Consider the following 26,497-nt stretch of genomic DNA (forward strand, 5'->3'; position numbering starts at 1 on the left):
CAGGCTGCTTTTTTAACGTCTGCCTCTCTCAGCGTGGCTAGGGTACTTTCCCCTCTTAGAGAGGGTGGATGAAGAGCCCGGACATTGGTTGCTCTGTCTCAAGACTCCGCACTGCCAGGCCACCAGCTGCTCAGTGAGGGAAAGATGGTGTGTCCTTCTCCCGTGAAGGTTTACAGTTGTGGGGTCACTGTGAGTTGAGGTCCACTCAGTGGACCTAGATGCTGTTTGCTGGGTGGGGGCCAGGACCATCCATCAGCTTTCTAGCCCCGTCAGTAGTTACAGCCTCGGACCATTGATGCAGGTGAGAAGCAGGTTTGTTCAGGTGAGAATTTTCATCGCAGTGTCTGGGACATGTTAGGTTTCAGAGCCATGCAGGCCTTACTGTTCCAGGTGGATGATGGGAGTGGCCTGATGTCTGACCCTCCAGGAGGTCTGTTCTCAACCTGCAGGCTGTGTCCTCCTGGCCAGAGGAATCAGCCCCGGACCTCCAGAGTCAGGCCTGATTCACGGCGTCCCCTGTGGGTCCGCTCACTGTGGAGTCGGTGTGACTCACGGCGCCTCCCCCCTGGGTCTGCTCCCCACTGAGTCGGTGTGACTCACGACGTCCCCTGTGGGTCCCTTCACCGTGGAGTCAGTATTGACTCATGGCGCCCTGTGTGGGTGTCCGTGTCTGTAACTATTGATGGGAGTAGAAAGCTGAGTCTCTCTTCCATGTTTTGAACTGCAGACCATGTGGATGGCAGCCCAACATGTAAACACTCACAGGGAAGTTGATGCTGTGGTGTTAGCTCAGAGGCGGTTCTTGGGTCTCAGCTAGTTTTGAGTGAAGGTCAGCGCTTGCCTTGAAGAGGCTGTGTCCCAGGGAAGAGGGTGCAAGAGCACGTGCTGGTAGAGGGCGCCTTCCCGGAGGGGCCGCTGCAGCTGGGCCGACGCCTCTCCTCGTGCTGGAAGAGCAACGTGAACCAACTAGAAACACCCTGTTGCCGGGGACTGTGACTCGGCAGTGCTGAGGGCACCTGGAGAGTCCACTCCTGCTCAAGCTCCTCCTTGGTGCTGGAATCGTAAGGGCAGAAATTAGGATGCAATTTGGCTTTCACCCCCTTTTGATCAAATATTAGTATGTGTTTGTGTACAATAAGAACAGATTTACAGGTTGAACTGGAAGTTTAAACCTGAGGTGTTTAGTAGCTTTTGGGATATTAAATAACCAAATTACCTTTCATTCCTCAAATTGGTAAAGAATAAATAACATGACTTATAACATGATACCCCCCAAAAAAGCAAGAAGGAAATCAGGAAGGACAGGCATTCAGCTTTATACATAGGCTACATATGTTTCTTTATAGTCGATAAAACAATTCCAAAACCTTAGGTGATATGGCACACATATTAGTAAAAGAAAGAGCACTAAATTCTCCCGACCAGACCCTGCACTCCAGGGAGCAGTCCGTCATCCTGGCGTAGAAGGAGGGACACAAACCTGGACTTACAGAACGTACCTTACAAATCACTGTGAGTGACATCGGGAGAGCTTGGACAGGAGGCAAAGGTGGCGACATGACTTGAAAGTGTTGCCAAAAGAGTAAAAGGGAAGCAAATTTTTGCTTAAGAGAGGTCAGTGGTGTCGGGGTCTGGCGAGAGAAGCTGATCTGAGACCAGGCAGTGCAGGAATGCCAGTCGGCTTAGAGCAGGAGGAGAATGGGGAGAACTGGGCACAGGCGGGAGGTGAGCCGTCAGAGGAGACTTGGGATGTTCTGATTCATCTGTTGGTCCATTTGTTACAAGCTTGACAGACGGTGTTCTAGAATCCGCTCAGATTCCTGAAAAACTTCCACTGGTGGTGGTGTGGTTTGAGAATGCCAGGGAAGGGGGCTCACGGTAAAGAGAGAACTGTTTATTGTCAAAGTAACAGAAACCTCTCACTGCTGCTGCATGCCCTCGAGTTGGTTCCAACACGTCTCCAGTGTGTACGTGACAACCCAGCCCTGCCCAGGTCTGTGCCATCGCGTCTGCACAGTCAGTCGTAGCTGTTTGCGCCCAGTCTTGAAGTCACGGTGCCAGTCCGTATCGTTACAGGTCCTCCTACCGATGTGACAGATGTGCTATAAATGAAGTGGTGGGAAACAAAGACCGAGAGCGTGTTTAGCGGCACATACTAAGAAGGGAATGAAGTGCAGTCCATTCGTTGACAGACTTTGAAACATACATTCTTCTGGAAAACTCACCCATGTCAGTGTCAGATGAGGAACGGAGCTATATAGGTGAGCCCACAGCGTGGGCAGGGGGGCCCTTGGCTCAGGAGTCAGATTCAAGGTGTCCAGCCTGGCATGATTGCTTCTCATGCTGCGGGATGAGTAAATCCCTCCCTCTGTCGTCTTGTTGGAGCCTGGTGGTTATGTACTGGGCTGCGATCCACAAGGTCAGCAGTTCGAAACCAGCAGCAGCTCCTCTGGAGAAAGACGGGGCTTTCTGCTCCTGTAAAGAGTGACCGTCTCAGAAACTCCCTGGCGCAGTTCTACCCTGCCCTGTAGAGTCGCTCTGAGCCTGTATTAACCAGATGGCAGTGAGAGAATAGTCTTGTTGCTAAGAAGAGTCCTGGGTGAATGCAGGTGTGGGCTCAGAGGCTGGAGCCTGCCTGCTCTGCTCTAAGTTCGGAGGCCCTCAGGCTTTGTCCTGTGGCTGGGAGGGAGCCATAAACTGTCAGAATCTGCTAACACCATGGTCTTTCCTCTCAATCAGGCCTCCAGTGTGGTGCATTCCCTGGAAGGATTTCAGTGGTTCTGACGGCTGTGTGGACCAAACACTGATCATCTGCCTCCAAACAGCCCAGTTCTCTGTATCCAGCCCCATCCCTCTTCCTGAAGCGGCTGCTTAGCCTTAGAGACAGTAGTCCCTGAGACCTCTGGAAACCCAAACAAGAACATGGTGAGTTCTGCCGAGAGCCAGGTTGTTTCCACCTGAAGTCGATAAGGCTGGAAAGGAGTGGTTGGGAGCTGAGCCCTGGGACTGGGGTTCCTCAGTAAAGAAAAAGGTGGACCAGGAGATGCTTGAGCATCCCATTGTCCTGCCCCATCCCTGCACCCATCCTCTGTACACATGGGTGTGTTTCTTCTCAAGATTGGGGTGCTTGAGCGTGAGCCCTCACCATCCCACCTCGCCATGAGCCCTCACCATCCCACTCGGGGCCTTGGGCATGTGGTGAATGGCCAGAGCCTGGAGATGACACAGCTGGCTGTGGAGGTCAGACGTGGCCCCCAGAGCCAACCCTGCCCCCTCTCACAGAGCAGGCACTGCAGCTTTTTCTGAACAGTTCTGAGCTTAGAGCCCGATGGCTCACACTTCACTGTGGACCCAGGGCAGCAAGAGTTCCTAGATGGATGCCCTGCCTGTTCGTGGGGATTCTGGTGGTGCTGGGGTCTCCTGAAGTCCACAAAGGTAGAGAGCTAGGGATGGTGGGGCATCCAGACCAATGCGTTGGGGTTCCCTGCCACCTCCTCCTCCCCAACCCCCCCCCACCCAGTGAGGTTGCCCACGGGCTTTCAAGTATGTAGGAAGCATTGAATCTAGGTCCTCCCCAACTACTTCCCTTAGAGCTGGCACTTAGTGTGTGTCATTTGTGAGTGTTCACTCGGAATGCAAGACTGCAGAGAAGGGGAACCTATGCAGTGGGGGGATTTAAGTTCTTGAGTTTCCACTGGAGAGGCATTTCTACATCAGTTGGTATATTTCTTTTACTCAGGATTTTTTAGTTTAATGGCTATAAATCCTCGGACACATAGAAATGCCTATTTTGACTGATGTGAAGGTTACTCTAAAGCTTACTTAAATCTTTTTTTTTACATTTTATTAGGAGCTCATACAACTCTTAGCACAATCCATACATATACATACATCAATTGTATAAAGCACATCCGCACATTCTTTTCCCTCATCATTTTCAAAGCATTTGCTCTCCACTTAAGCCCTCCGCATCAGGTCCTATTTTTTTCCCCTCCCTCCCCGCTCCCCCCTCCCTCATGAGCCCTTGATAATTTATAGATTGTTATTTTGTTATATCTTGCCCTATCCGGAGTCTCCCTTCCCCCCCTTTCTCTGCCGTCCATCTCCCAGGGAGGAGGTCACATGTGGATCCTTGTAATCAGTTCCCCCTTTCCAACCCACTCACCCTCCACTCTCCCAGCATCGCCCCTCACACCCCTGGTCCTGAAGGTATCATCCACCCTGGATTCCCTGTGCCTCCAGCTCCCATATGCACCAGTGTACAACCTCTGCCCTATCCAGCCCTGCAAGGTAGAATTCGGATCATGGTAGTTGGGGGAAGGAAGCATCCAGGATCTGGGGGAAAGCTGTGTTCTTCATTGGTACTACCTCGCACCCTAATTAACCCATCTCCTCTCCTAAACCCCTCTATGAGGGGATCTCCAGTGGCCGACAAATGGGCCTTGGGTCTCCACTCTGCACTTCCCCCTTCATTCACTATGGTGTATATATATGTATATATATATATTTTTTTGCGTGATGCCTTATACCTGGTCCCTTTGGCACCTCGTGATCGCACAGGCTGGTGTGCTTCTTCTGTGTGGGCTTTATTGCTTCTGAGCTAGATGGCCGCTTGTTCACCTTCAAGCCTTTAAGACCCCAGACACTGTCTCTTTCGATAGCCGGGCACCATCAGCTTTCTTAAATCTTGAGAAGGACCTAAAAAGTCCCTACTACATGGAACAAGCCGTGCAAGACCCCGAGGGTTAAATATCTAGCCGTGTAGCACCATCCTCCTGACGGAGTGAACTACGCGTGCAGACTCGAATACCCCTGGTTGTGGTGTGTGTGTGGCTAGTCAGGACTTGAATCTATCCCTCGGTGATTTGCACAAGCCACTAGGCATTCCTGCAGGAGAGAGGGTTGCCGCTCCATCCCCACGGGCAGTGGCTGGTCTGTTGGATTGGCTTGGGCTCCTACCTGACCCCCATCTACAGCAGTGTTTCCTGCTTGCAGCATCCTGACGGCTGTTTTGTGTTTGGGCACATTGTGGTGTCCATCCATCTCCTGGAGGGCCTTCCTCATTCACTGCCCCTCCCCTTTACCAATCACGATGTCCTTCTTCAGGGTCTGGTCCCCTGACAACATGTCCGAAGTACGTGAGACGAAGTCTCACCATCCTTGCTTCTAGGGAACATTCTGGTCAACTTCTTCTAAGACAGATGTGTTTCTTCTTTGGGCAGCCCATGGTAGTTTCTATATTCTTTTCCAGTACCACAGTTCAAATGTGTGGATTCCTCTTCAGACTCCCTTATTCGGTGTCCAACTTCCACATGCGTGTGAGGCGACTGAAAATACCTTGGTGTGGGTCAGGCGCCCCTTAGTCTTCAAAGTAGCATCCTTGCTTCTCAGTGCTTTATAAAGAAGTCTTAATCAGCATAGTTAGCTACCCAGCGCAGTGGGTCTTCTGATCTCTTGATTGTTGCTTCCCTGATAATAGATTGTGGATCCAAGCAAGATGAAATCCTGGGCGGCTTCTATCCTTTCCCCATTCACCGTGATGTTACTTAGCGGTTCTTTTCAGACATGGCAGCTTTGGACGCTATTGTCCTACACGATCGTTATGAATCAAGGACTGACTGGACAACACTGGGTTTGGTTCATTAGATTATTTAATAACATCAGAATCCTAAATAGCCAAATTTTCAGTAGTTTTATTAGTATGAACGTGATTCCTAGAAAAAAAACAGTTAAGATCGAATTGATATCAAGTTCCAAAAGTACAATAATTAGCTGGAATTGTGCTTTTCAGTGGGGAATGCCTTCAGATTTCAGAGCCGCATGAAGTTTGCAGGTGTGCTTTATGAAGACCTGTCCCCTCTCTCATCTTCACCCAGCTCGGTCTTCCCTCGAGTGCCCACTGTGTTACTTTTGGAAGCACCTTGCCATGGTTTACAGCGAAACAGCAGACAGTTTCTACTTCAGTTCCCGTGTTACCCGAAAGACAGCATCAGATGTACACTTGTTAATATACGAGTTCGCCTTGCGCCCTTTTCCTGGCAGTACACACCAAAATCAACTCCAAGCTCCGTGCCGTTGAGTTCACTCTGACTCATGGCGACCCGATAGGACAGGGTAGACATGCCCTTGTAGATTTGTGAGATTGGAACTCTTTCCAGCAGTGGAAAGCCTCATCTTTCCCCTGTAGAGCAGCCGATGGTTTCGAACTGCTGACCGTGGGATTAGCAGCTCAATGTGCATTCTTAACCTGAAAGGACTACAGAATGCTGCATCCAGTTGGCCTGAGCTAAAGGGGTCTTCATTCCCGACCTCTCGTTCCATTTTCTTATCTCCAACATTCCCTTTGTTTTCTTTGTTATGCTTTTTAGCACTCTGCTTACATGACCCATGTGTTATTACATGTTACATGTTGTATGCTTATTGATGTTCCCAGCATGTTAACCCTATGGTTTTTGACTCGGTTGCCTGATCATTGAAAAATCTGTGCCTGATCTTAGTCTGAATTTGATGCTTGCTCTGTCTCTTGAAGTTGTGTTTCTGTCTTCAGTGTGACTGGTAGTCTGCTGTTGAACATTGGAGATTATGAACAAAGTCAAGGGAAATGGAATCGATAAATAGACCTTCAGTATAAGCTGTCTTTGTCAGACTGGAGATCGGTGGTAAGTACTTGTTACTGGGGTCCTCAGTGAGATGGGCTGCCCTGTAGCTGCAGCAGTGGGCTCAGGCACAGGAGCAATTGCAAGGATGGCGCCGGACCATGCAGTGTTGCGTTCTGTGTGTGTCGTGTCACTGTGGGATGGACTAGATGGCACCTAAAACAGCAACAACAACAATGTTGAAAACCTCCCAGGAACCCCAGTTCCTCGGTGCCGGAGCCTCGTAGCATTGTGGTGCTGTTATGTTTGGGGTGCCTTGAACACGTGGAACGTGGCCCCCTGCCTTGGGAGAGGAGTTTGGATTTGGGGCACCCGTCATACAGGGCTGATGAGCGAGGCGCGGAGGCCTTGCCCCATCGCTCCCCTGACAGGAGGAGTCACCCTTGAAAGCTGCTTTGTTAGCACCCAGCATGCAGTGTAGCAGGGTTTCTCTCGCACAACATCTGGATTTCACACAGGGGTCCCTTAGTCAGGGTCCAGGTTGGCGTGACGGTCTATGAAGGGGCTGGAAATCTGAGGAATTTTTGGAATGGTTCCTCGAGGTTGGGTGTTAAGTGTGTGACTTCGGGGTAATTTAACAGGTGAGCTGTCTGCACTTCAGCTCACTTACAAATATGTGTCTATGTGGGTGTGTGGGTGGTAAAAAGTACGTGTAACCAAACAGTGGCCAAGCCAGCAAGGTGTGCAGGTGGAAATTGCTGCTTACTCTGCGGTACTGTGCAGTCACAGAACTTCTTCTCCGCCAGTCAACACAGCCTGCTATGCTTGTTTCCGCAGGGCGAGTGTCACTGGTCCGCCCTCACTGCCGGCGGCCCATTCTGGGAAGGTTTGCATGTTGCTGTGGCTCGGGAAGCGGAGCCTGGGCCAGGCACTCCGTGGTCTTCAGTGTGGCATCTTTGCTCTTCAGCCTTTTGCAAGGCCTTTGGCAGCAGATTTCCTCAGTGCAGTATGAAATTTCATTTCATGAGAGCTGTTGACATGGCATTGATTGTGGAGTCAATCACTGTGTTGCTTATTGGGCCAGCTGTGAGCATTTTGGTTTCCTTTTTGCTGAGTCTAATCCTGAAGGCTGTGGCCATTGGTTTTCATAAGTATGCGTTTTAAGCTCTCATGAGTTTCCGTAAGCAAGACTGTTTTCTCTCCTGCTGCAGTGTTTTCTTCATCTACTGTGTGTCTTCTCAGGATGCAGAATAAATGGGTGTGGGTAAAGGGCACAGCCCCGACTTGCATCTCTCCTGACTTTAAACCGTGCGGTATCCTCTTGTTTGATTCCAAGGACTGCCTCGTGGGGCATGTGCACATCCCTCGAGAGCACGATGAAGTGCTCGGGAACTCCCGTTCTTTGCCACGTTGTCCCTAATGCCACTTTCCCTGGTCTGTACAACGTAGGTAGAAGCTTTCCTAGTTTTCTCCACGCTGATGTCCCTTGTTCCACGTCCTTCTCTGCAGAGACCTTGGGTGTCCGGGACTTCCTTGTCAGTGGACTGCTGCAACTGCTTTTCAATTATTTTCAGCCAAAGTTTACTTCCTTGTAGTAGTACTGGTATTTTTTCAGTAAACTCCCCATTTTGTTCAGTGATTTTTCTTTGGATAGGCATAAATGTTGATACCTAGATATCTCCCAGGTGATCGGACAGGTAGTTGTCTTCCAAATTTCTTTTTTTTTTTTAATCATTTTATTGGGAGCTCTTACAGATAATATAACAATCCATAATTCAATTAGGTCAAACAATTGTACAGTTACTGCCACCATCATTTTCAAAACATTTTCTTTCTCTTTGGACTCTTTGCTATCAGGTCCCCTTTATCCCCTCCCTTCCCACCCTGCCCCCCCCCAGGAACCCTGTTCTTATATTATAAATAGTTATTATTTGCCATATCTTACACCATCCACTGTATCCGTTCCCCTCGGGGGAGGTTATACAGTCATCTTTCCTATTGGTTCGCCCTCCTCCCTCTTCCTTACCCCCAGGGAGTCATTGCTCCCATTACTATTGTTAACCCCTCCCCACAATTACTATTTCTGAGGGTTTATCTGTCTTGGATTTCAGGCATCGAGCGATCTTCATTATTCAAATGAATATTTGCAGGTCTCACGAGGGTAATGAGGTAAAACTGGGACCATAATAGTAAGGGGCAGAAATATTAAAGAACTCGAGGATAGTTATGTATGTCATCAGTGCTGTACTGCGCCGTGGACACATCCTCCCTCCCATATGCCCCTTCTGTGAAGGACTGTCCAATTGTCTTACAGGTGGGTTTTGGGTCTCCACTTTGCCTACGTTTCTTCAAGTCAATTTGATTGCTTGATTTTGAACTTCTGATACCTGTTCCATTGACACCTGATGATCACACCAGCTGGTATGGTTCTTCCACGTGGGCTTTGTTGCTTCCCTGCTAGATGGCCACTTGTCTAACTATAATCCTTTAAGACCCCAGATGCCAGATCTTTTGATAACTGGGCACCATCAGCTTTCTTCACCACGTTTGCTAATGCACCTATTTTGTCTTCAGCGATCGTGTAGGGAAGGTGAATATCATACATTGCCACATTATCAAAACAAACCATTCTTGTACTCAGGTAAGATTTAAGTAGAGGCCCCAAGTCCATCTTTATATCTTTGTATATTTACATGTTTATAGATCTATATTTATACCTCTATGCATTATTATTTTCTGGGTCTTTTTTCTTTTTCTTTCCTTCCACCCCACTCATGTGTACTTATTGTTCACCTCTCAGTTATTCCTCTCAGATACATTTCCATTGATCGAACATGATCCAGAATGCTATACCCCACACCCCCTTCAATTTCATATCCCATGCTGTTCCCCTGCTCCTGTCGTTGTTGGCTCCTCGATCCACTCCCCGCACCTTCTCCTTTCCCATGCGTGCACCTGCAGCTGCTGCCAGCCCCCACATGCTCATCTTCGGTCCCATTGCTGTCTCCTTGGGATTGCTTGTCCTGCCGGTCTTCTATAGACAGACACCAAAGGAGAGAAAAGAAAAAGAGAGACCGTACAAGTAGTTCCGAGTCGAGCTGCTGTCCTGACCCAGCATTGCCGAGCATCCCTCTGCTACACAGCGAGCAAGCCCTGTTATCACCCACCGTCCAATCCCCTTTTCTTTCAGGGTCCCTTTCCCAAGACCTGCTCACTGAATATCCCCAATACCCTTTGAGTCCTCAGTGTTCAAGCCCAAGGGACGCGCCTTCTACAGCAGTGGCTCTCAACCTCCTAATGCTGTGACCCTTTCATACTGTACCTCATGTGATGGTGACCCCCAACCATAGAATTATTTTCATTGCTACTTCATCACTGTCGCGACCCACAGGTTGAGAACTGCCGCTCTACAAGCCCCCATTGCTCTCCTTGCAGTCAAGTACGGATTGGTCTAGTGCCCCACCCCCACCCTGTGACGCCTTTAGACTTTTTCTGTGGCCCCTTGTCAATCTCCTCCAACCAGTAAAGGTGAGGTGCCAAGTGCTGCCCCCCAAGTCCGAAGTCTACAATTGCACTTCCTCAGGGACATCATGGCTTTGCTCCCATTGCTGGTCTGTTGTGCTCCCCTCGTGGTTTGCCCCCACGTGGTCAACTCCCCAAGTGTGTCTTCAGTGCCGTCCTCTACAGCGCTGCCCTCTGTGGAGGGGCTGTCATGTCTGGAACTGAGGCCAGCCCTGCAGCCCTCTCCGTGGGGTCGAGTGGCCCTGTGCAGGGTGTCACCCTTACGGCATGGCGCTCTGGAATGTGATCTATTCTTTATCCCTTTCCTGTGGAGACATAAGCAGTGTCCTCCACTGGGTGGATTAGTGCCCTGTTCCCCCTTGCCCATCTGTTCTCTTCCCCATCCCTCTGTGGGCCACAAAGGCCTATGGGGGGTGGGGGTGAGGGGAGGGGGTGTCTTTCCGCACAGGTGTTACCTGCATCTTTTTTTCTTTATATTTATGTATTTATTTGATGTCGTATGCAGCATTGTGTTTGACCCGACTCTTGCCAGAGTGTCTGGGCCTCAGCCCAGGGAGGGTGCTGTATGTGCCTTTCCCCCGTGCCCATTCTCTTGTGGAACTTAGCTCAGCAGACTCACGCTGCACTTGTCCCTTTCTGCTTGGCTAGCTTCACTCAGCATAATGTCCTCCAGCTCTTTCCACAAGACGGGTGCTTTAGTATTTCATCACTGTTTTTAGGGGTGCTAGTACTCCATTGTGTGTATATACCAGAGTTTTATTTTTTTATATACCAGAGTTTTAATCCATTTCCTATATTGATGGAAATTTAGGCTTTTTCCAATTATGTGCGATTGTGAACTGCACAGCGATGAACGTTGGAGCGCAGGTGTCTGGTCGTGGTCTGTTTTTCTTTCTTCTGGGTAGATGCCCAGTATTGGAATCGCTGGGTTGGAAGGTAACTCTATTTTTCCATCTGTTTTGGGTATTTCCAAATTGCTTTCTACAGTGGCTGTCTGTATCTACAAGACCACCCGCAGTGAATGAAAGTTCCTATCTCACCACACCCCCTCCAACATTTGGTGCTTTCTGGTTTTTAAATTGGGCGATCCTGTGGGTAGTAGGGTAACTTATGGTTGTTTTGATTTGCATTTCCCAGCTGCCCCAATTCTTCTCATTGATGAGTTCACATTTTCAGCATTGTGTTCATTTGTTGAAACATTTCTCTTGGTTTTCTGTCAATTCCTGGTGGCTTATTTTTTAATAGAGAATTTTTTAAAGCTCTGGACATCTTTAAATGCCATTAATTCTTGACCATAAAGCACCTCTGCAAGGTTGGAGTATCAGTCAGTTCCTGTTGCTATCGCTTCTAAGGGCAGTCCACTTTCAATACACTTTGACACTTCATGGAGCCTGTAACGTGGTGCTCATCGAATCTTTTATCACTTCAGCTTCAGCTGCGAGTTTCTTCTCTTCTTTCAGTTTCTGTGGTTTTCTCACTCCAGGTCTTTGCACATCTTAGTCTATTACAGTGTGTTACTTTGTCTTTCTGAGCTGCCCTTTGAAAACTTCTGCCCAGCTCTTATTTCATGGCGGGGGTGGGGGGTTCTCCCATTTTCTTTAACTACTCTCAATTCAACATCAAGTTTTAGAGTTTATGCAGATGTCAATTTTGGTCTTTTCCTCCATTCCATAAAGAGAGAACAAAGGCTGTATATGGCGGTACTCAAAACTGTTGAGAATTTGTCTCCGTGTTCTGGAGCCTGAGAGACAGGGTGCAGTCAATAGGGAAGGGAATATAGTGAGTGAGGAAATTAAGTGGATAAGTGTACTCTGGAGAAATCTAGGTGGAATACAACCTCATTTTATAGCCTGAAGAATTTTCAGACACCCTCCTCCCCCAGCCTGTTAACCTCACCTTTCATTTCTTGTACACATGGGCATGCGTGGTACCATGCTCTGATCGGTTACGTGTGGGATGTTTTAGGAATCGCTGCTGATTGAGGATGTGGAAGTGGTCTTCAGCCAGGAAGAGTGGGCGTTGCTGGATCTCACTCAGAAGAAACTCTACAGAGATGTGATGACGGAAACCTTCAAGAACTTGGCCTCAGTAGGTAAGAAAAGTATCATTTGAAAAAAATATATGTTCTTTTAGTGAACAAAATGTGTTACTCAATGACTCCTTCAGTTGTGGGGTAAAGAATGAGAATAATTATTGAACAAACCTGACGAGAGCCCCAGCGACCGTGGGCCCTTACATAGAAAGACCTGTGTTGTAAAGTGAGTTTTCACTTAGACTGTAGTTAGCAGCCTGAGGTTTTGAAAGGGTTCTAAGAGTAAGGTAAGCATTTAGTTTCAGGGTTTATTTTGTGGTCCTGATAGAGTTGTGTTTGGAGACCTTGTATCCACCTGTGCTGGATACAAAGGTGACATGATTATTTACCTGCAGATAAAACGCATCCCTATCCATGTCCCACGACCTTGAAAAGCAAAGGGGATGGTTCATGGTTTCCCCTCGCTTCTCTCGTGAGGTACACCTGTCTGGGAGCCATGTCAGCGACAACCTTTTGTCTCTGGAGGAGAGGGGAACAGTGGAGATGGGGTTCCACTAGAATCAGTCACCAAGGAAAAGTCCCCTTGGGGTTGAAGACACTGCTTCACAGAGAACTGGGGCTTACTTTCCTGCCTTTAGCATTCCTCTTGCATCTGCAATCAGAGACCCTTTCCTCATCGAATGCTCTGTGGGTGTTGTAGCCCACATGTTTCCACTAAGCTCTCCTAATGATACTTATTTGTTTCTAGGTCTTTCTAATCCTCATGGACGCATTTCTTAGTACGTTACTTTGTAACCATTACCAGATACTAAAGCAGCAAGATGTGGCTAAGTCTGCCTTTGTTCACAGCAGCCTTTCCCTCATTAATAATTACTTTCCTTTTTTGTTTCATATTGTGAACCTGAACTTGCATTATTGGTTCAGTGTCTAAAAACCTTAGTGATGGAGAAAAGTCATCCAGTGAACAGGTAATAGTGGAAACTCCAAAGAATAACACCTGGTCCTTCATGTTGGAAGAAACCTCTGAATCTGGTGATGATAAAGATCAGCTGAAAAAACAGAGGAGTGAGTTGAGGTGAGTGTCATTTATAGAAGAGGAATTAGTGCCTCAGGATAAACTTCTGTGTTTCATCACAAGATGTAACTTAGGTTTATACATACAGACACACATCTCTGTGAGCCCTGTGGGCACTCTGAGTTGTGGACTACAAAGGCAGTAGTTAATCCCACCTCCAGGTACACACACAGGTATACACACACAAATTTGTGGTGAAGTAGAGGATCAGTAAAAAGATTTTGAAATAGATGTATTGATACAGTGACTGCAATTATGGGCCCAAACAGCAACAATTCAAAAGACTGATGCATGATCACACAGTGTTTCATTTTATTGTAGGCAGGATTGCCATGAAGCAGGCCTGACTTGACAGGACCTAACAACATATACATAAACCTAGCTATAAAGCTATAAATTCAATGAACTTTCCCAATACACTTACCCATGTTCATGTGTAAGATATCAAGTATTTGGAATATATATTACTTGGATACAGTTATCAGGAAGCCATATGTTTTTGAAAAAGTGATAAAGTAGTATTTTGACTAGGTGACAAGACTGGAACCTTACACATTTACTTTAATAATTGAGAAATGGGAACGAATGTATTTCTAACCATGTTACCTGTTTTTAGCAGAAGTCATACAATAGAGAACCTCTGTGAAAATAGCCAAGACAATCAGTGTGGAGAAACTGTCAGCTGGATTCCAGATCTTACTGCGTTACAGAGAAACCCTCCGGAAGAAAACCCTTTTGAATGCTATGAGTGTGGGCAAGCCTTCGTGGATCGTTGCTCACATCATGGCACATCTCAAAGTGGACGCCGCACTTGTCCGTTTAAGGAATGTGGAGAAGCCAGTTCTCCCTCCTACCTCTCACTTCTCACCTCTATGACAACCCTTAATGGAAGGAAGCCCCTTAACTGTAAGGCATGTGGAAAAGACTTCATGTGTACCTCAGCACTTAAGACTCCTGTGACACCACTCACAAGTGTGAAAAGTCAGGAATGCAATGACTATGGGAAAGATTTTTGTAGTCTTTCGTCCTTTTGGGAGCATGCAAGCAACTGTGAATGTAAAGAATGTTGTAAAACGTACAGTCAAACTTCTTCCCTCATTTTAGATAAAAAATATAATAGAGATATGCCTTATGAGTGTAAGGAATGTGGGAAAGCCTTTTTGCACCTCTCAGCCCTCACTAGACATTTACGAACTCACAGCGGAGAAAGGCCTTATGAATGTGGAGAATGTGGGAAAGCTTTTAGTGAGGCCTCATCCCTCACTAAACATATCAGAACCCACACTGGAGAAAGGCCCTATGAATGTAAGGAATGTGGGAAAACCTTTACGTGTTCATCCAACCTTAGCAAACACGTAAGAACTCACAGTGCAGAGAGACCTTACGAATGTAAGGAATGTGGAAAAGCCTTTACTGAGGCCTCATACCTAACTAAACATATAAGAACTCACAGTGAAGAGAGGCCTTACGAATGCATGGAATGTGGCAAAACCTTTAGAATTGCCTCAACTCTCACTAGACATATCAGAACCCACAGTGGGGAGAGGCCTTATGAATGTAAGGAATGTGGGAAAGCTTTTAGTCGACACTCACACCTAACTAAGCATGTAAGAAGAATTCATGTGGAGGGACCTCGTGACACCAAGGAATATGGGAAAGGTTTGGATTCTGTAGCCCTTACTATACATAGAACTCACACTGTAGAGAGACCGTATGAATGTAAGGAATGTGGGAAAGCCTTTATTCATGCCTCAGCCCTCACTAAACATTTAAGAATCCACACTGAAGAGAGGGCTTACGACTGTAAACACTGCGGGGAATCCTTTAGTCGAGCTTCCACCCTCACTAGACATATCAGAACCCACACAGGAGAGCGGCCTTATGAATGTAAGGAATGTGGGAAAGATTTTAAACAGCTCTCAACCCTCACTAAACATATAAGAAGGACTCACAGTGAAGAGAGACCGTATAAATGCAAGGAATGTGGGAAAGCCTTTAATGATTCCTCAACTCTCACGATACATACACGGATTCACACTGGAGAGAAACCTTACGAGTGTAAGGAATGTGGGAAGGCCTTTAGGCAGCTCTCAGCCCTCATTGCACACATTCGGACTTACAGTGGAGAGAGGCCATATGAGTGTAAGGAATGTGGAAAGACCTTTATTTGTTCTTCAACGCTCATAACACACATAAGAACCCACACTGGAGAGCGGCCCTATGAATGCAAGGAATGTGGGAAAGCCTTCAGGCAGCTCTCAACTCTCAATAAACATATAAGGACTCACAGTAATGTGAGGCCCTATGAATGCAAGGAATGTGGGAAAGCCTTCAGGCAGGTCTCAGCCCTCAATGCACACATAAGAACTCATAGTGGGTGAAGGCTCTATGAATGTAAGGGACAAGTTATTTTTAGGTGCCATAGACTCGATTCTGACTCCTAGGGACCCTATGTACAACAGAACCACCCTCATGATTGTTTATTATTGTGAGCCCATTGTTGAAGCCACTCAGTCATTCCATCTTCTTAAGATTATAGGAAAGCCTTTATACTTGACATGACTCACAGGTTACTGGCTAGAGCAACATTTGGAACAACATTGGGAGGTTTGTTTCATTCTTGCTTACATACTATCAAATAGGACATTTCTGGAAGTCTAAAATAAAAAATAACTTCCCAGAACACAATACTGACTCAGAAGGGATCGTTAAAGCCACTTTGTGCATGGGGGGAAATGATCGTTTCATTGCAACAGTGGTGCTGGTGTCCTCCTTAGTATTTGCTACTTCCTTACTTGAACCTAAATTTTATCTTTAAGTCTTTGGCTATCTCAAGGAGGCTGCAGGGAATAACTTTAGAAATTGTGATTTTATGGTTTTTTAATGTTATTGACATTAATTTTATACACTGAAATACCCCAATCTTGTATTGGTGTAAGAGTGTTTTACTCTGCTTCCATGTTTTTTACATTTTCTCTCATTCTTCCCTATTGTAATGCTAACTAAAAAACCCTTTATTGCTAGTAAGTTTCTATTAGGACAAAAATTCTGAGAGAGTGTAAATATTTTGATTCTCATCATCTTTTGTCCTACTAATTTTACTGCTCATAGATGATTTTTGGCTGTGATTATTATTACCATGCTGTTTAACAAATAGTATTTTCTATTCGCAATTATTTCATATATCTATATAAAATCTGGAATTATACCAAAAATTAGTTTTTTCTTCTCCTTTATTTAATTGTTATACCAAAATTTTAACTGGCCTTCTGGTGGTGGTGGTGGTGTTCTTTTTTGCTCAGATTGTTCCACACAGTTATTTGGAACTTTTAAGTTGTTCTCGATTGCTATTGATTTGGTTCTTACTGAAATGACTCAAATATCATGGACGGAAACACTTTCTTGTGCCAACTTCACAACTTGCTATGTTTGAGCCTATTTTATCAGCTGTGGTTGATGTCACTGCATCTTGTTCAAGTTCTTCTTCCTTGTCACCCATCCTCTAATTTGCCAAGCAAAATGTCCTCCAAGGATTTTTCCCTCCAGATAACATGCCCCAATTACACAAGAAGCCTCACCATCCTTCTAAGGCGTTTTCTAGTTGTGCTTCTTCCAACACATATATCCGTTTTTCTGACAATTTGTGTTTCATTTAATATTCTTCACCAGAAGCACAATTCAGAGGCAGCAGGTCTTTTCTGTACTTCCTTATTCACTGTCCACCTTTCTCATGTATCAGAGCCCATTGGAGATCAGCCAAGCACACCTTAGTCCTCAACGTGAAATCCTTACTTTTAGGCATGTTGAAGAGATAGTTTTCAGCAGATTTATCCAATGCAGATCATCATTTGATTTATTGATTGCTATTTCTGTGAATGTTGATTGTGGATTCAAATAAAATTAAATCCTTGAAAACTTCCAAACTTCTATGTTTTCTCCATTTGTTGTGGAATTGCATATTGGTATAATTGTGAACATTATTTTTTTCTTTAATTGAGGTACAAACTATACTGAAGGCTGTACTGGTTTTTCTTGTTTTCATGTGGCATTATGCATTTAAGATTCTTCTACGTCTCTTCCTAACTTGTTAGTTTATTTTTATTTTACTTGGATGAAAATGAACACCAGGAATAGTTTTGAAATCAAAGTATATATTATATGGGGTAAATCTGCTGCAAAAGACCACCTTAAAGTGTGAAAAGTCAAATATATAACTTTTAAGGCTCAGATCTGCTTGACCCAAGCCATGGAATCTTACACCATCTCTTATGCAGGACAGTGTGAAAGCTGGAGAATGAGTAAGGAACACTGGGAAAGAATTGATGCCTTTGAATTATGGAATTGATGAAGAAGTACACTGGTCTATCAGAAGAATGGGGGAAAGGTGGGGCTTTCTACTCCGTAAAGAGTGACAGTCTCAGAAACTCACTGAAGCAGTAGGGTGCTTCTGCCCTGCTGCATGGGGTGGCTCTGAGCCGACACTAACTCCGTGGCAGTGACTGTGGTCAGAAGAACAAATAAGCCAAGGGAGAAGTACAGCAGAAAGCCCCTGAACGGGTGTGCCACACAATCCCAAAGGATTGTAGGAGAAGCTGCATGTCAGTGGGTGGGCTGCCTGGGGACTTTATGCACAGTTTTCATGTAAGCATGTGCTTCCGTGAAATTAAATATTTAAAGCAACAGAGGACGTGGTAGCCCTTTTTTTAAAAAAATTTTAACAGTACAGGTTGCACAATTTTTCAAAGTTACTTATCTTGTGTTTTCTATGAACTCGACATTTGTTTTTCTTAGTTTTTAAAGTAAAACACATGTAAATGTTATTTAATGTTTTTACATGTGGAAATGAGTTTGTACATTCCCAATGTTGCGCAGCCTTCACTCTATTTAAAAACAATCCCATCGCCCCACGGAAAAATTCCGTACCTTTTTATCAATAACTGCCTGTTTCCCCTCCCTTTCAGTTCCTGGTAACCATTGTGAACTCTTGGTTTCTGCATTTACGTGTTGTGGACATTTCATAAAAATGGAGCCATGCAAGTAATGTCCTTTGCTGTCTTTTTTTTTTACTCGCGATAATGCCTTTAAGGTTCATCAGTGTCATAACATGTATCAGATATTTATTTCTTTTTAAGGTTGAGTATATGGTATATGTTTTTTAAAAACTCACTGCCATCCAGGCAATGCTGACTCAAAGTGACCTATGGAACAGGGTAGAACTTCCCCTGTGGGTTTCCAAGACTTGACTCTCCAGAAGGAGAAACCCTCCTCCTTCTCCTGAGGAGTGTCTGGTGGTTTTGAACTTCTGACCTTGGGGTTAGTAGCCGAACCCATAGCCACTATGCCACCAGAGGGGTGTGTGTGTGTGTGTGTGTGTGTTTTATATATCATAGTATGTTCATTATATTTCGACCGATAATGTGGTTTCTTTTCACCTTAGTCCACTGTGAATAACATTTCTATGAATATCCATGTAAAACGCTCCTGTGGCTATTATATAGGTAGGAGTTGAATCGCTGGGTCATGGCAATTCTGTCACCTGCAACAACAGTTGTCCAATATGAGCCACTAAAGAATTGCTCATTGAATCAATGCCAGCTTATGTGACCCAAATGTGACAAAGTTTTTCTGTGCTCTGTGGCTCTTCAAGGCTCTGCATTGCAGAAACATCTCCAGGCTGTCTGTTTCAAGGTTCTTCTGGGTAGTTTCAAACCACTAACCTCTCAACAGGTCTCTCTGCCACCAATTCAGTTCCTACTCACCGCAGCCCTGTAGATAGGACAGTAGGATTGCCCCATGGGCTTCCCAGAGTTCATGAGAAAATTTCACTCAAATTTTATGCGCAAACATTTTGAAACCATCTCACACTCTGTATGTGTGTGTGGTGTGCATGGAGCCCTGGTGGTGTAGTGGGTTACAAATTGGACTGCTGTGCTGAAGGACAGCAATTCAAAACCACCAGCTGCTCTGCCCAAGAAAGATGAGGCTGTCGGCTCCTGTAGATGTACAGCCTTATAAACAAAGGGGCAGTTCTGCCCTATGGAGTCGCTATTACTCAGAATTGATTTGATGGCCATGGGTGTTTTTTGTTTATATGTATGTGTGCTTACTCTTGTATACACTTAGTCTTGCCTTGGGCATTTGTCCCCATGACAGGCTTGTGACTTCTTGGAGTCTCAGTTTCCTCACTTGGTTATAGGAATAAGGATTCTCTTATTCTGGTAAATAAGAGGATCCTGAAAGAACCTGCCATGTAAGGGCTGGCACAGGAGCAGTGCTGTGTTGTTGAGCGCTTGCTGCAGGGGCAGAAACAGCTCTGCTGTGTGCTGACCTCACCCCCCACGTCTCCTCAGTAGACCAGCTGCTGGGATGAGAAGTGATAGTGCAGTGACAACACACAAGATCTCTTAAAGCAGTGGTTCTCAACCTCCCTCATACTGCGACCCTTTAATGCAGTTCCTCATGTTGTAACCCTCCCAACCATAAAAATATTTTCATTGCTACTTCTTATCTATAATTTGGCTACTGCTATATATAAATCAGGCAACCCCTGTGAAAGGGCCATTCGAACACCCCCCCCCCAAAGGGGTCGCAACCCACAGGTTGAGAACCACTGTTTAAAGGTTGAGCTCAGAAATGCACACTGGTACAGAAGGCCCAGACACCCTTGGCCAACACAGTCCAGGGGAATCAGGAAGTGTTCTGTGAGAAGGAACAGCAAAGTCTGTGGGGCAAGTGTTCGTGCTTGACGCCTAGCCTCAAAATTGGCAGTTCAAACCCCCGCAGCCATGACAAGGAAGGTGACCAAAGACTACCTCTTCCACAGACTGACAGGAAGCGCCCCTGTGCAGATCAAGTCCATAAGTTCAATATTAGCCCATAAGCCCAATACGAGTCCTTAAGTTCTTCTGCAGACTCATGCAGTACATGCAATGATGCTGAAAATAGGAAGATCACAGGTCAGTAGGTGAAAAGTCTTGTGGAAGCATATCAATGCTGGCATGACTTTCCACGTGGCTCTAGGGCTCTGGATGCCATCAACTTGACTTCATATGGTTTGTCAAGGCATTGTGAAGCAGAGAAAGGGTGTGTCCCGCCTCCTGGAGGGAACCATGAGTTCCTAGAATCCTCAGGAGAAGGCCATGCCCACACTGAGCATCACTGGCTATGACCTGATTGACTCCACGCATTCACTCAAGTTGACAGGAGGCTACGCAATGTTAACTCATTAAGTGACCCTCTTTGAACACTGACCATTTCTCTCTGGCGCAGTAACAACGTATTCCTCTTATCTTCCTGTATGCTACCATCGCCGTACAATATCTAGCCCATTAAATCTTTCAATGCTGCAGGCCCCTGTTTGAATTTTCCTTCATCCTTTATGGTCCAGAAATGCCAACTGCATTTTCCCTTTTGCTTTTCTAATTCTGGGTCTTGGCACAAGTCATTATTGAGTTATTCTGTGAAATTGTCTAGTCATCACTCCTCTAGTCCCTTTACCTCTGTATATGCAAGAACAAGTTTCAGCATCTCTTTTGACATCCATTTTGGTTTTCTGTTTCCTGTCCTTTGATAATATATTTATTTATATATGATGCCATTCATCAAAAGATGATGGGAGCATTGCACCATCATTGTGCCAAAAATAACTTGTCAATATACAAGGTACTATATGCTCAAGAACCAGTGGTACTGAGTGCAGAAGCCCAAGCTGCACTGAGGCATTAGCCAAAGAAAAGGACCCAGGAATTGGTGGAAAACCAATGGAAAGTTTCCGCAAACTGGTGAAGTAAGGGAAACACTCACTTGCTATGCAAGCAATTGGAAGACTACTACCTGAGTAACTGCCTGGAAGAGGTCCTTCTGTGCCCAAGGAGACACAACATGATGCAGAATATCAAGCAATATCATTAGCACTAAGTTCAAACAATATCGACACTAAATTAATACAAGTAAATTTCTTTCTGAAGAGAATTCAAAATTGGTTGCAAGAGTACATTGACAGGGAGCTGTCAGGAATTCGAACCAGATGGCTTGAAGAAGATATGGCAAGAGGGATGTCATTGCTGATGTCAAGTGGATCTTGAAAGCACAGAATACCAGCAAGATGTTCATTTGTGTTTTATTCACTATGAAAGGCATTCAACTTTGGATCATAACAAACTGGATAACATTGTGAAAAATGGGAATTCCAGAACACGCAATTGTGCTTATGTAGGACCTGTCAATGACCAAGAGGCAATACAAACAGAACAAGAGAATACTGCATGGTTTAACATCATGTCGAAGCTGTTTTAGTTTTAAAAAAAAAGTTAAGTGGAAATACACATAGATTAAGCCTCCAAGGAGTAATCCCCCTGATCTTAGAGCCTTGAATAGCCTTGCTGTAATTCTTAATGCTGTGGAAATTGGATTATTGGAGAAGCAGGATAAAATTTAACCCCTTATCATCTTATCTCCCTTCTGACCCACTTTAATTGAAAATGAAATACTCTTTTAAATTTTCCTTCAGGATAATTCTAATGTACACCAATAGTTTTGAATCACAGGAGTAGAATGGGATTGAGTTTTGAATCAAGCAGACTTCTGTAGCTTTGTAGTCTAAGATGAGTATATCAATCTGTCTAAACACTCAGTTTCCTCAACTGGTGTCAGTATGAGAATTAGAAATAACCCTGCCTTAGTGCACAGTAAACTACGTGCACGTGTGCACTATGGAACATGATAGAATTTTGAAAGACTACTGATTCATTCCAGGTGCATTTTTTAGCAATAAAAACAGTGGCTATACTCATCAATCTCAGAAACACATTAGAATCAAAGACATTCAATATTAGTCGAAACAAGGCCACGGTCTGATTTCAGAATCAAACATCAATGGCTCATTGGAAACTCAAAGTCAAGATAAAGAAAACTAAAATAAGCCCACAAGAGTGAAAGTGCTACCTTGACTACACAAACCTTCTTGTACCTTGAGTAGAAATTCCATCTAAATTTTAAAATCATCTCAAAATGTAATTGATGCATTGATCACTGATGACTGAACAAAAAACAGATGAGTTGTGTGGTAAGGTCATACTTGAAGGAACCAGAGGATTACTGAAAGGGCAGGAAAGAACACCAACCCAAGGAGATGTCAGGATGTTGTTAGGTGCCATAGAGCCTCTTCTGACTCGTAGCAGAACACATTGCCCGGTCCTGTACCAGGCTCACAATTGTTGTGGCCACTGTTCCAGTCTATCTTGTTGAGGGCCTTCCTCTTTCTCGCTGCCCCTCTCCTTGACCAAACATGGCGTCCTTCTCCAGGCACTGGTCTCTCCTGACAACATGTCCAAAGTATGTAAGATGAAGTCTTGCCATCCTTGCCTCTAAAGAGCAGTCTTGCCATACTTCTTCCAAGGCAGATCAGTTTGTCCTTCTAGCAGTTAATGGTACTTTCAATCTTCTTCTCCAGCACCACAGTTCAAATGCATGGATTCTTCTTTGATCTACCTTATTTATTGTCTAACTTTCACATGCATATGATGTAATTGAAAATACCATGTCTTGGCTCAAGCACACCTTAGTTCTTAATGTAACATCAGTGCATTTCGATACTCTAAAAACGTCTTGTGCAGCAGATTTACTTAATATAACTCATCTTTTGATTTCTTGACTGCTGCTTCCATGAGCATTGATTATGGCTCCAAGCAAGACAAAATCTTTGACAACTTCAACTTTTCCTCCATTTATTATGATGATAACTTCAAGTCCTCCTCACTTTCAGCAAGCAAGGTTGTATCATATGAATATCGCAGATTGTTAGTAAGACTTCCTTCAACTTGATGCCACATTCTTCATTTAATCCAGAGTGTCTGACTATTTGCTCAGCACTCACATTGAATAAATATGATGATACACCCCTGATGCACACCTTTCCTGATTGATTTTAAACCACGCAGTATTTCCTTGTTTCATGGACACAACTGCCTCTTGATCTGTGTACAAGTTTTGCGTGAGCATAGTGAAGTGTTCTGCAGTTCCCGTTCTTGTCAAGGTGACCATACTTTGTTATGACCCCCAAAGTCAAATCCCTTGGCCTACTTAATAAAACACAAGCAAAAATATTCTCGGTACTCTCTGCATTGAGCCAAGATCCATTTGACATCAGCAATGGCATCCCTTGTTCCAAGTCTTCTTCTGAATCTGGCCTGAATCTGACTAGAAGTTCTTGTCGGTGCACTGCAGCAAATGTTGTTGGATGATTTTCAGCAACACTTTGCTGGCATGTGTTATCAGTGATATTATTCTGTAGTGTGAGCATTCTGTTAGGTCACCGTTCTTTGGAATGGGCACAAATACGAATCTCTTCCGGTCACGTGACCAAGAAGCTGGCTTTCAAATTTCCTGGTGTAGAAGAGTGAGTGCTACCAGTGCTTCTTCAGCTTTCAGAACATTTCAGTTGGCATTCCATCAATTCCTAGAGCTTTGTTTTTGGCTAAAGCTTTCTGTGCACTATGAACTTCTTCCTTCAGCATCATTGATTGGTTCTTGCTAACATACTACTACTTGCAAGGGTAGAATGTTAACTACTTTTTGATATAGTGATTCTGTGTATTCTTTTTTATCTCCTTTTGATGTCAATATAGACTGAAAGTATAGACTGACTTCTACTCTTAGCTCATGAGAAAGCTGTACAGGAAATTACGGAGACTGGAAAAAACCACTTGTCTGTGTACAGTGGTAGCTTGTGTGTTGATGTGAGGCCGGAATCTGTGTCGCTGGTATTTCAAATGCCACCAGTGTCACCCAAAGTGAACAGGATTTAGCAGAGCTTCCAGACTAAGACCAGATCGTGAAGAAGGACTTGGCTCCCACTTGAGAGCAAAGGGCCACTGAAAATCATATGTAGAGCTCTGAGACCTTATGAGATAATAAAGACTTGATGCATGGGAGCAGAGCCGTGTCAGAGATGGTGCCAGAGGAGTGGGCCCTCGAAACAGAACGCACTGGAAATGCGACTGAGCAGGAGCCTCTTTCTCAAAGTAGAATTGACTGTGTTGACATGAGTGAGGTGACGCCTGTGGGAGTAGAGCCTTCAGAAGTTCAAATGACAATGGGGCATGACTCCCGTGGGGCGCAACAGCTGAAAAAACCAGCTACTGATCAGAACTTGGAACTCGTGGGGAAGTAGGAATCTTGGAAAACTGGAAGTAGCCAAAGATGAGGTGGAACATGTAAAGATTATCAGTGAGCAGAAATGGACTGTTGTTGGGCATTTTGAATCAGAAAATTGTATGGTTTACTATTAATGGGAGTAGCACAATCATAAAGTGAAATGCTGTCTTTGAAAAGATTATACCTATCCGCTTCAATGAAAATCCGACCAATACAGCTATTCTTCACATTTATGCTCCAAACACAAAAGCTAGTGATGAAAATATTGAAGAGTTCTACCGACGACAGCAGTCAAATTGATCAAGCATGCAATCAAGGTGCATGGATAATTTTTGGCGATTGGCATACAAACGTTGGAAACAAGCAGGAAGGAACAGTAGCTGGAAAATAAGCTCTTGGTGGTAGGGCCAGGACTAGAGATCGTATGATCAAATTCTGAAAAACCAATGACTTGTTCATAGCAAATGCCTTTTTTCAACAACACAAAAGGCAGCTACACCTGTGGACTTCTCCAGGTGGAATCCACAGGAATCAAATTGACTACGTCTGTGGGAAGAGACGATGGAGAGGCTCAGTCAGCAGCTAAATCCAGGTCAGGGTCTGACTGTGGAGCAGACATTGCTCTTCTGTAAGCTCTGACTGAAGTAAAGAAAAGTAAAGCGAATCCAAAATATGACCTTGAGTCTATTCCACCTGAATTTCAAGAATATCTCAATAATGAATTTGACTCATTGAACACCGATGACAGAATACCTCTTTGGAGTACTGAAAAGCAAGGATGTTACTTTGAGGACCACAGTGCACCTGACCCAGACCACTGTTTTTTCAATTGCCTCACATGCATGTGAAAGGTGGAAATGGAATCAGTGGGTTCGAATCGTGGGGCTGGAGAAGAATATTGAAAGTCCCAGGGACTGCTAAAAGGAAAAACATCTGTCTTGGTGGAAGTATGGCCAAAGTGCTCCTTGGAGGCAAGAATGCGGAGAGTTCATCTTGCATACTTTGGAGAGACCAGTCTATGGAGGAGGACATCATGTTTGTAAAGTCGAGGGGCAGAGAATAGGCAGGCCCTCACGGAGATGGATTGACACAGTGGCTGCAACCATGGACTGAAACATAACAATTGTGAAGATGGTACAAGATGGGGCAGTGTTTTGTCCTGTTATGCATAGGGTTGGGATGGTTTGGAACCAACTCTACGGCACCTAACAACAACAACAACTTAATGGCAATCAAAGATTTCAGCATGGATTACATCTCAACATAAAACACAAGTTCGCAGAACAGGACAAATAAGCAACATTATGATAAACTGAGAAAGTATTTAACTTGTCGAGGATTGTATTTTGCTTGAATTCATTATCAACACCCAGAGGAAAAGTCCAGAAATCAAGTGACATTTTGCAGTGGACAAACCTACTGCAAAAGATCTTGTTAAAGTATTAAAAATCCACGATGTCACTTTGAAGCCCTATGGGCCTGGCCCAAGCCATTGTGTTTTCAATTGCCTGGCAGGCCTGAGTGTAAGGGAGCACTCTCCTCGAGTCGCATCCTGGCTGTTTAACACTACAGAGATTTGTTCAGCAGATTGACCCACAGCAATGTGTCATTTGTGGCTTGACTGCTGCTTCCACGAGCACTGATTATGACTCCACACAAACAAAATCCTTGATCACTTCAATGTTTTCTCCATTTAACATGCTGTTGCCTATTGGCCCAGCTGTGAGCATTTTGGCTTCCTTTACATTGAGTTGTAATCTACATTGAAGACTACCATCCCTGATCTGTATCAGCAATGCTTCAAGTGTAGGGTTGAATGTCTTAAATATGTGTCTAGACTTTCCTCCATGCACATTAATGTCTGGGGGTGGAGTGGCTTGGAACCATTGAAGACTTCCAAGGATGAAGGCACTCTGCCGCTTGTAAACCAAAGCTAACACGTGTTGCCTGCTGGTTTTTAACCAATGAGCTGTGACCTTTGAGGAGCCCTGGTGGTATAGTGGATTACACCTTGGACAGTTAACTGCAAGGTCAGCCGTTCAAAACAACCAGCCCCTCCATGGGGCAAAGATGAGGTTTTCTATTCACATAAAGATTGGCTGTTTTAGAAAAATCCAC

At 44.9% G+C, this 26,497-nt stretch overlaps 1 protein-coding gene across 1 annotated transcript; it reads left to right on the top strand.

Annotated features, from left to right (window-relative positions):
* The first annotated feature begins 651 nt into the window (after nt 1-651).
* Nucleotides 652-18,215, top strand: LOC142442870 (uncharacterized). The gene is given in 5 exon segments (XM_075544277.1): nt 652-2,261; nt 2,740-2,925; nt 12,084-12,210; nt 13,075-13,225; nt 13,842-18,215. Coding segments are annotated over 4 exon segments (2,109 nt in total). The 5' UTR covers nt 652-2,261; nt 2,740-2,922; the 3' UTR covers nt 15,670-18,215.
* Nucleotides 18,216-26,497: the final 8,282 nt, after the last annotated feature.

Source organism: Tenrec ecaudatus, chromosome 1 (genome assembly GCF_050624435.1).
Source record: "Tenrec ecaudatus isolate mTenEca1 chromosome 1, mTenEca1.hap1, whole genome shotgun sequence".
NCBI lineage: Eukaryota > Metazoa > Chordata > Mammalia > Afrosoricida > Tenrecidae > Tenrec > Tenrec ecaudatus.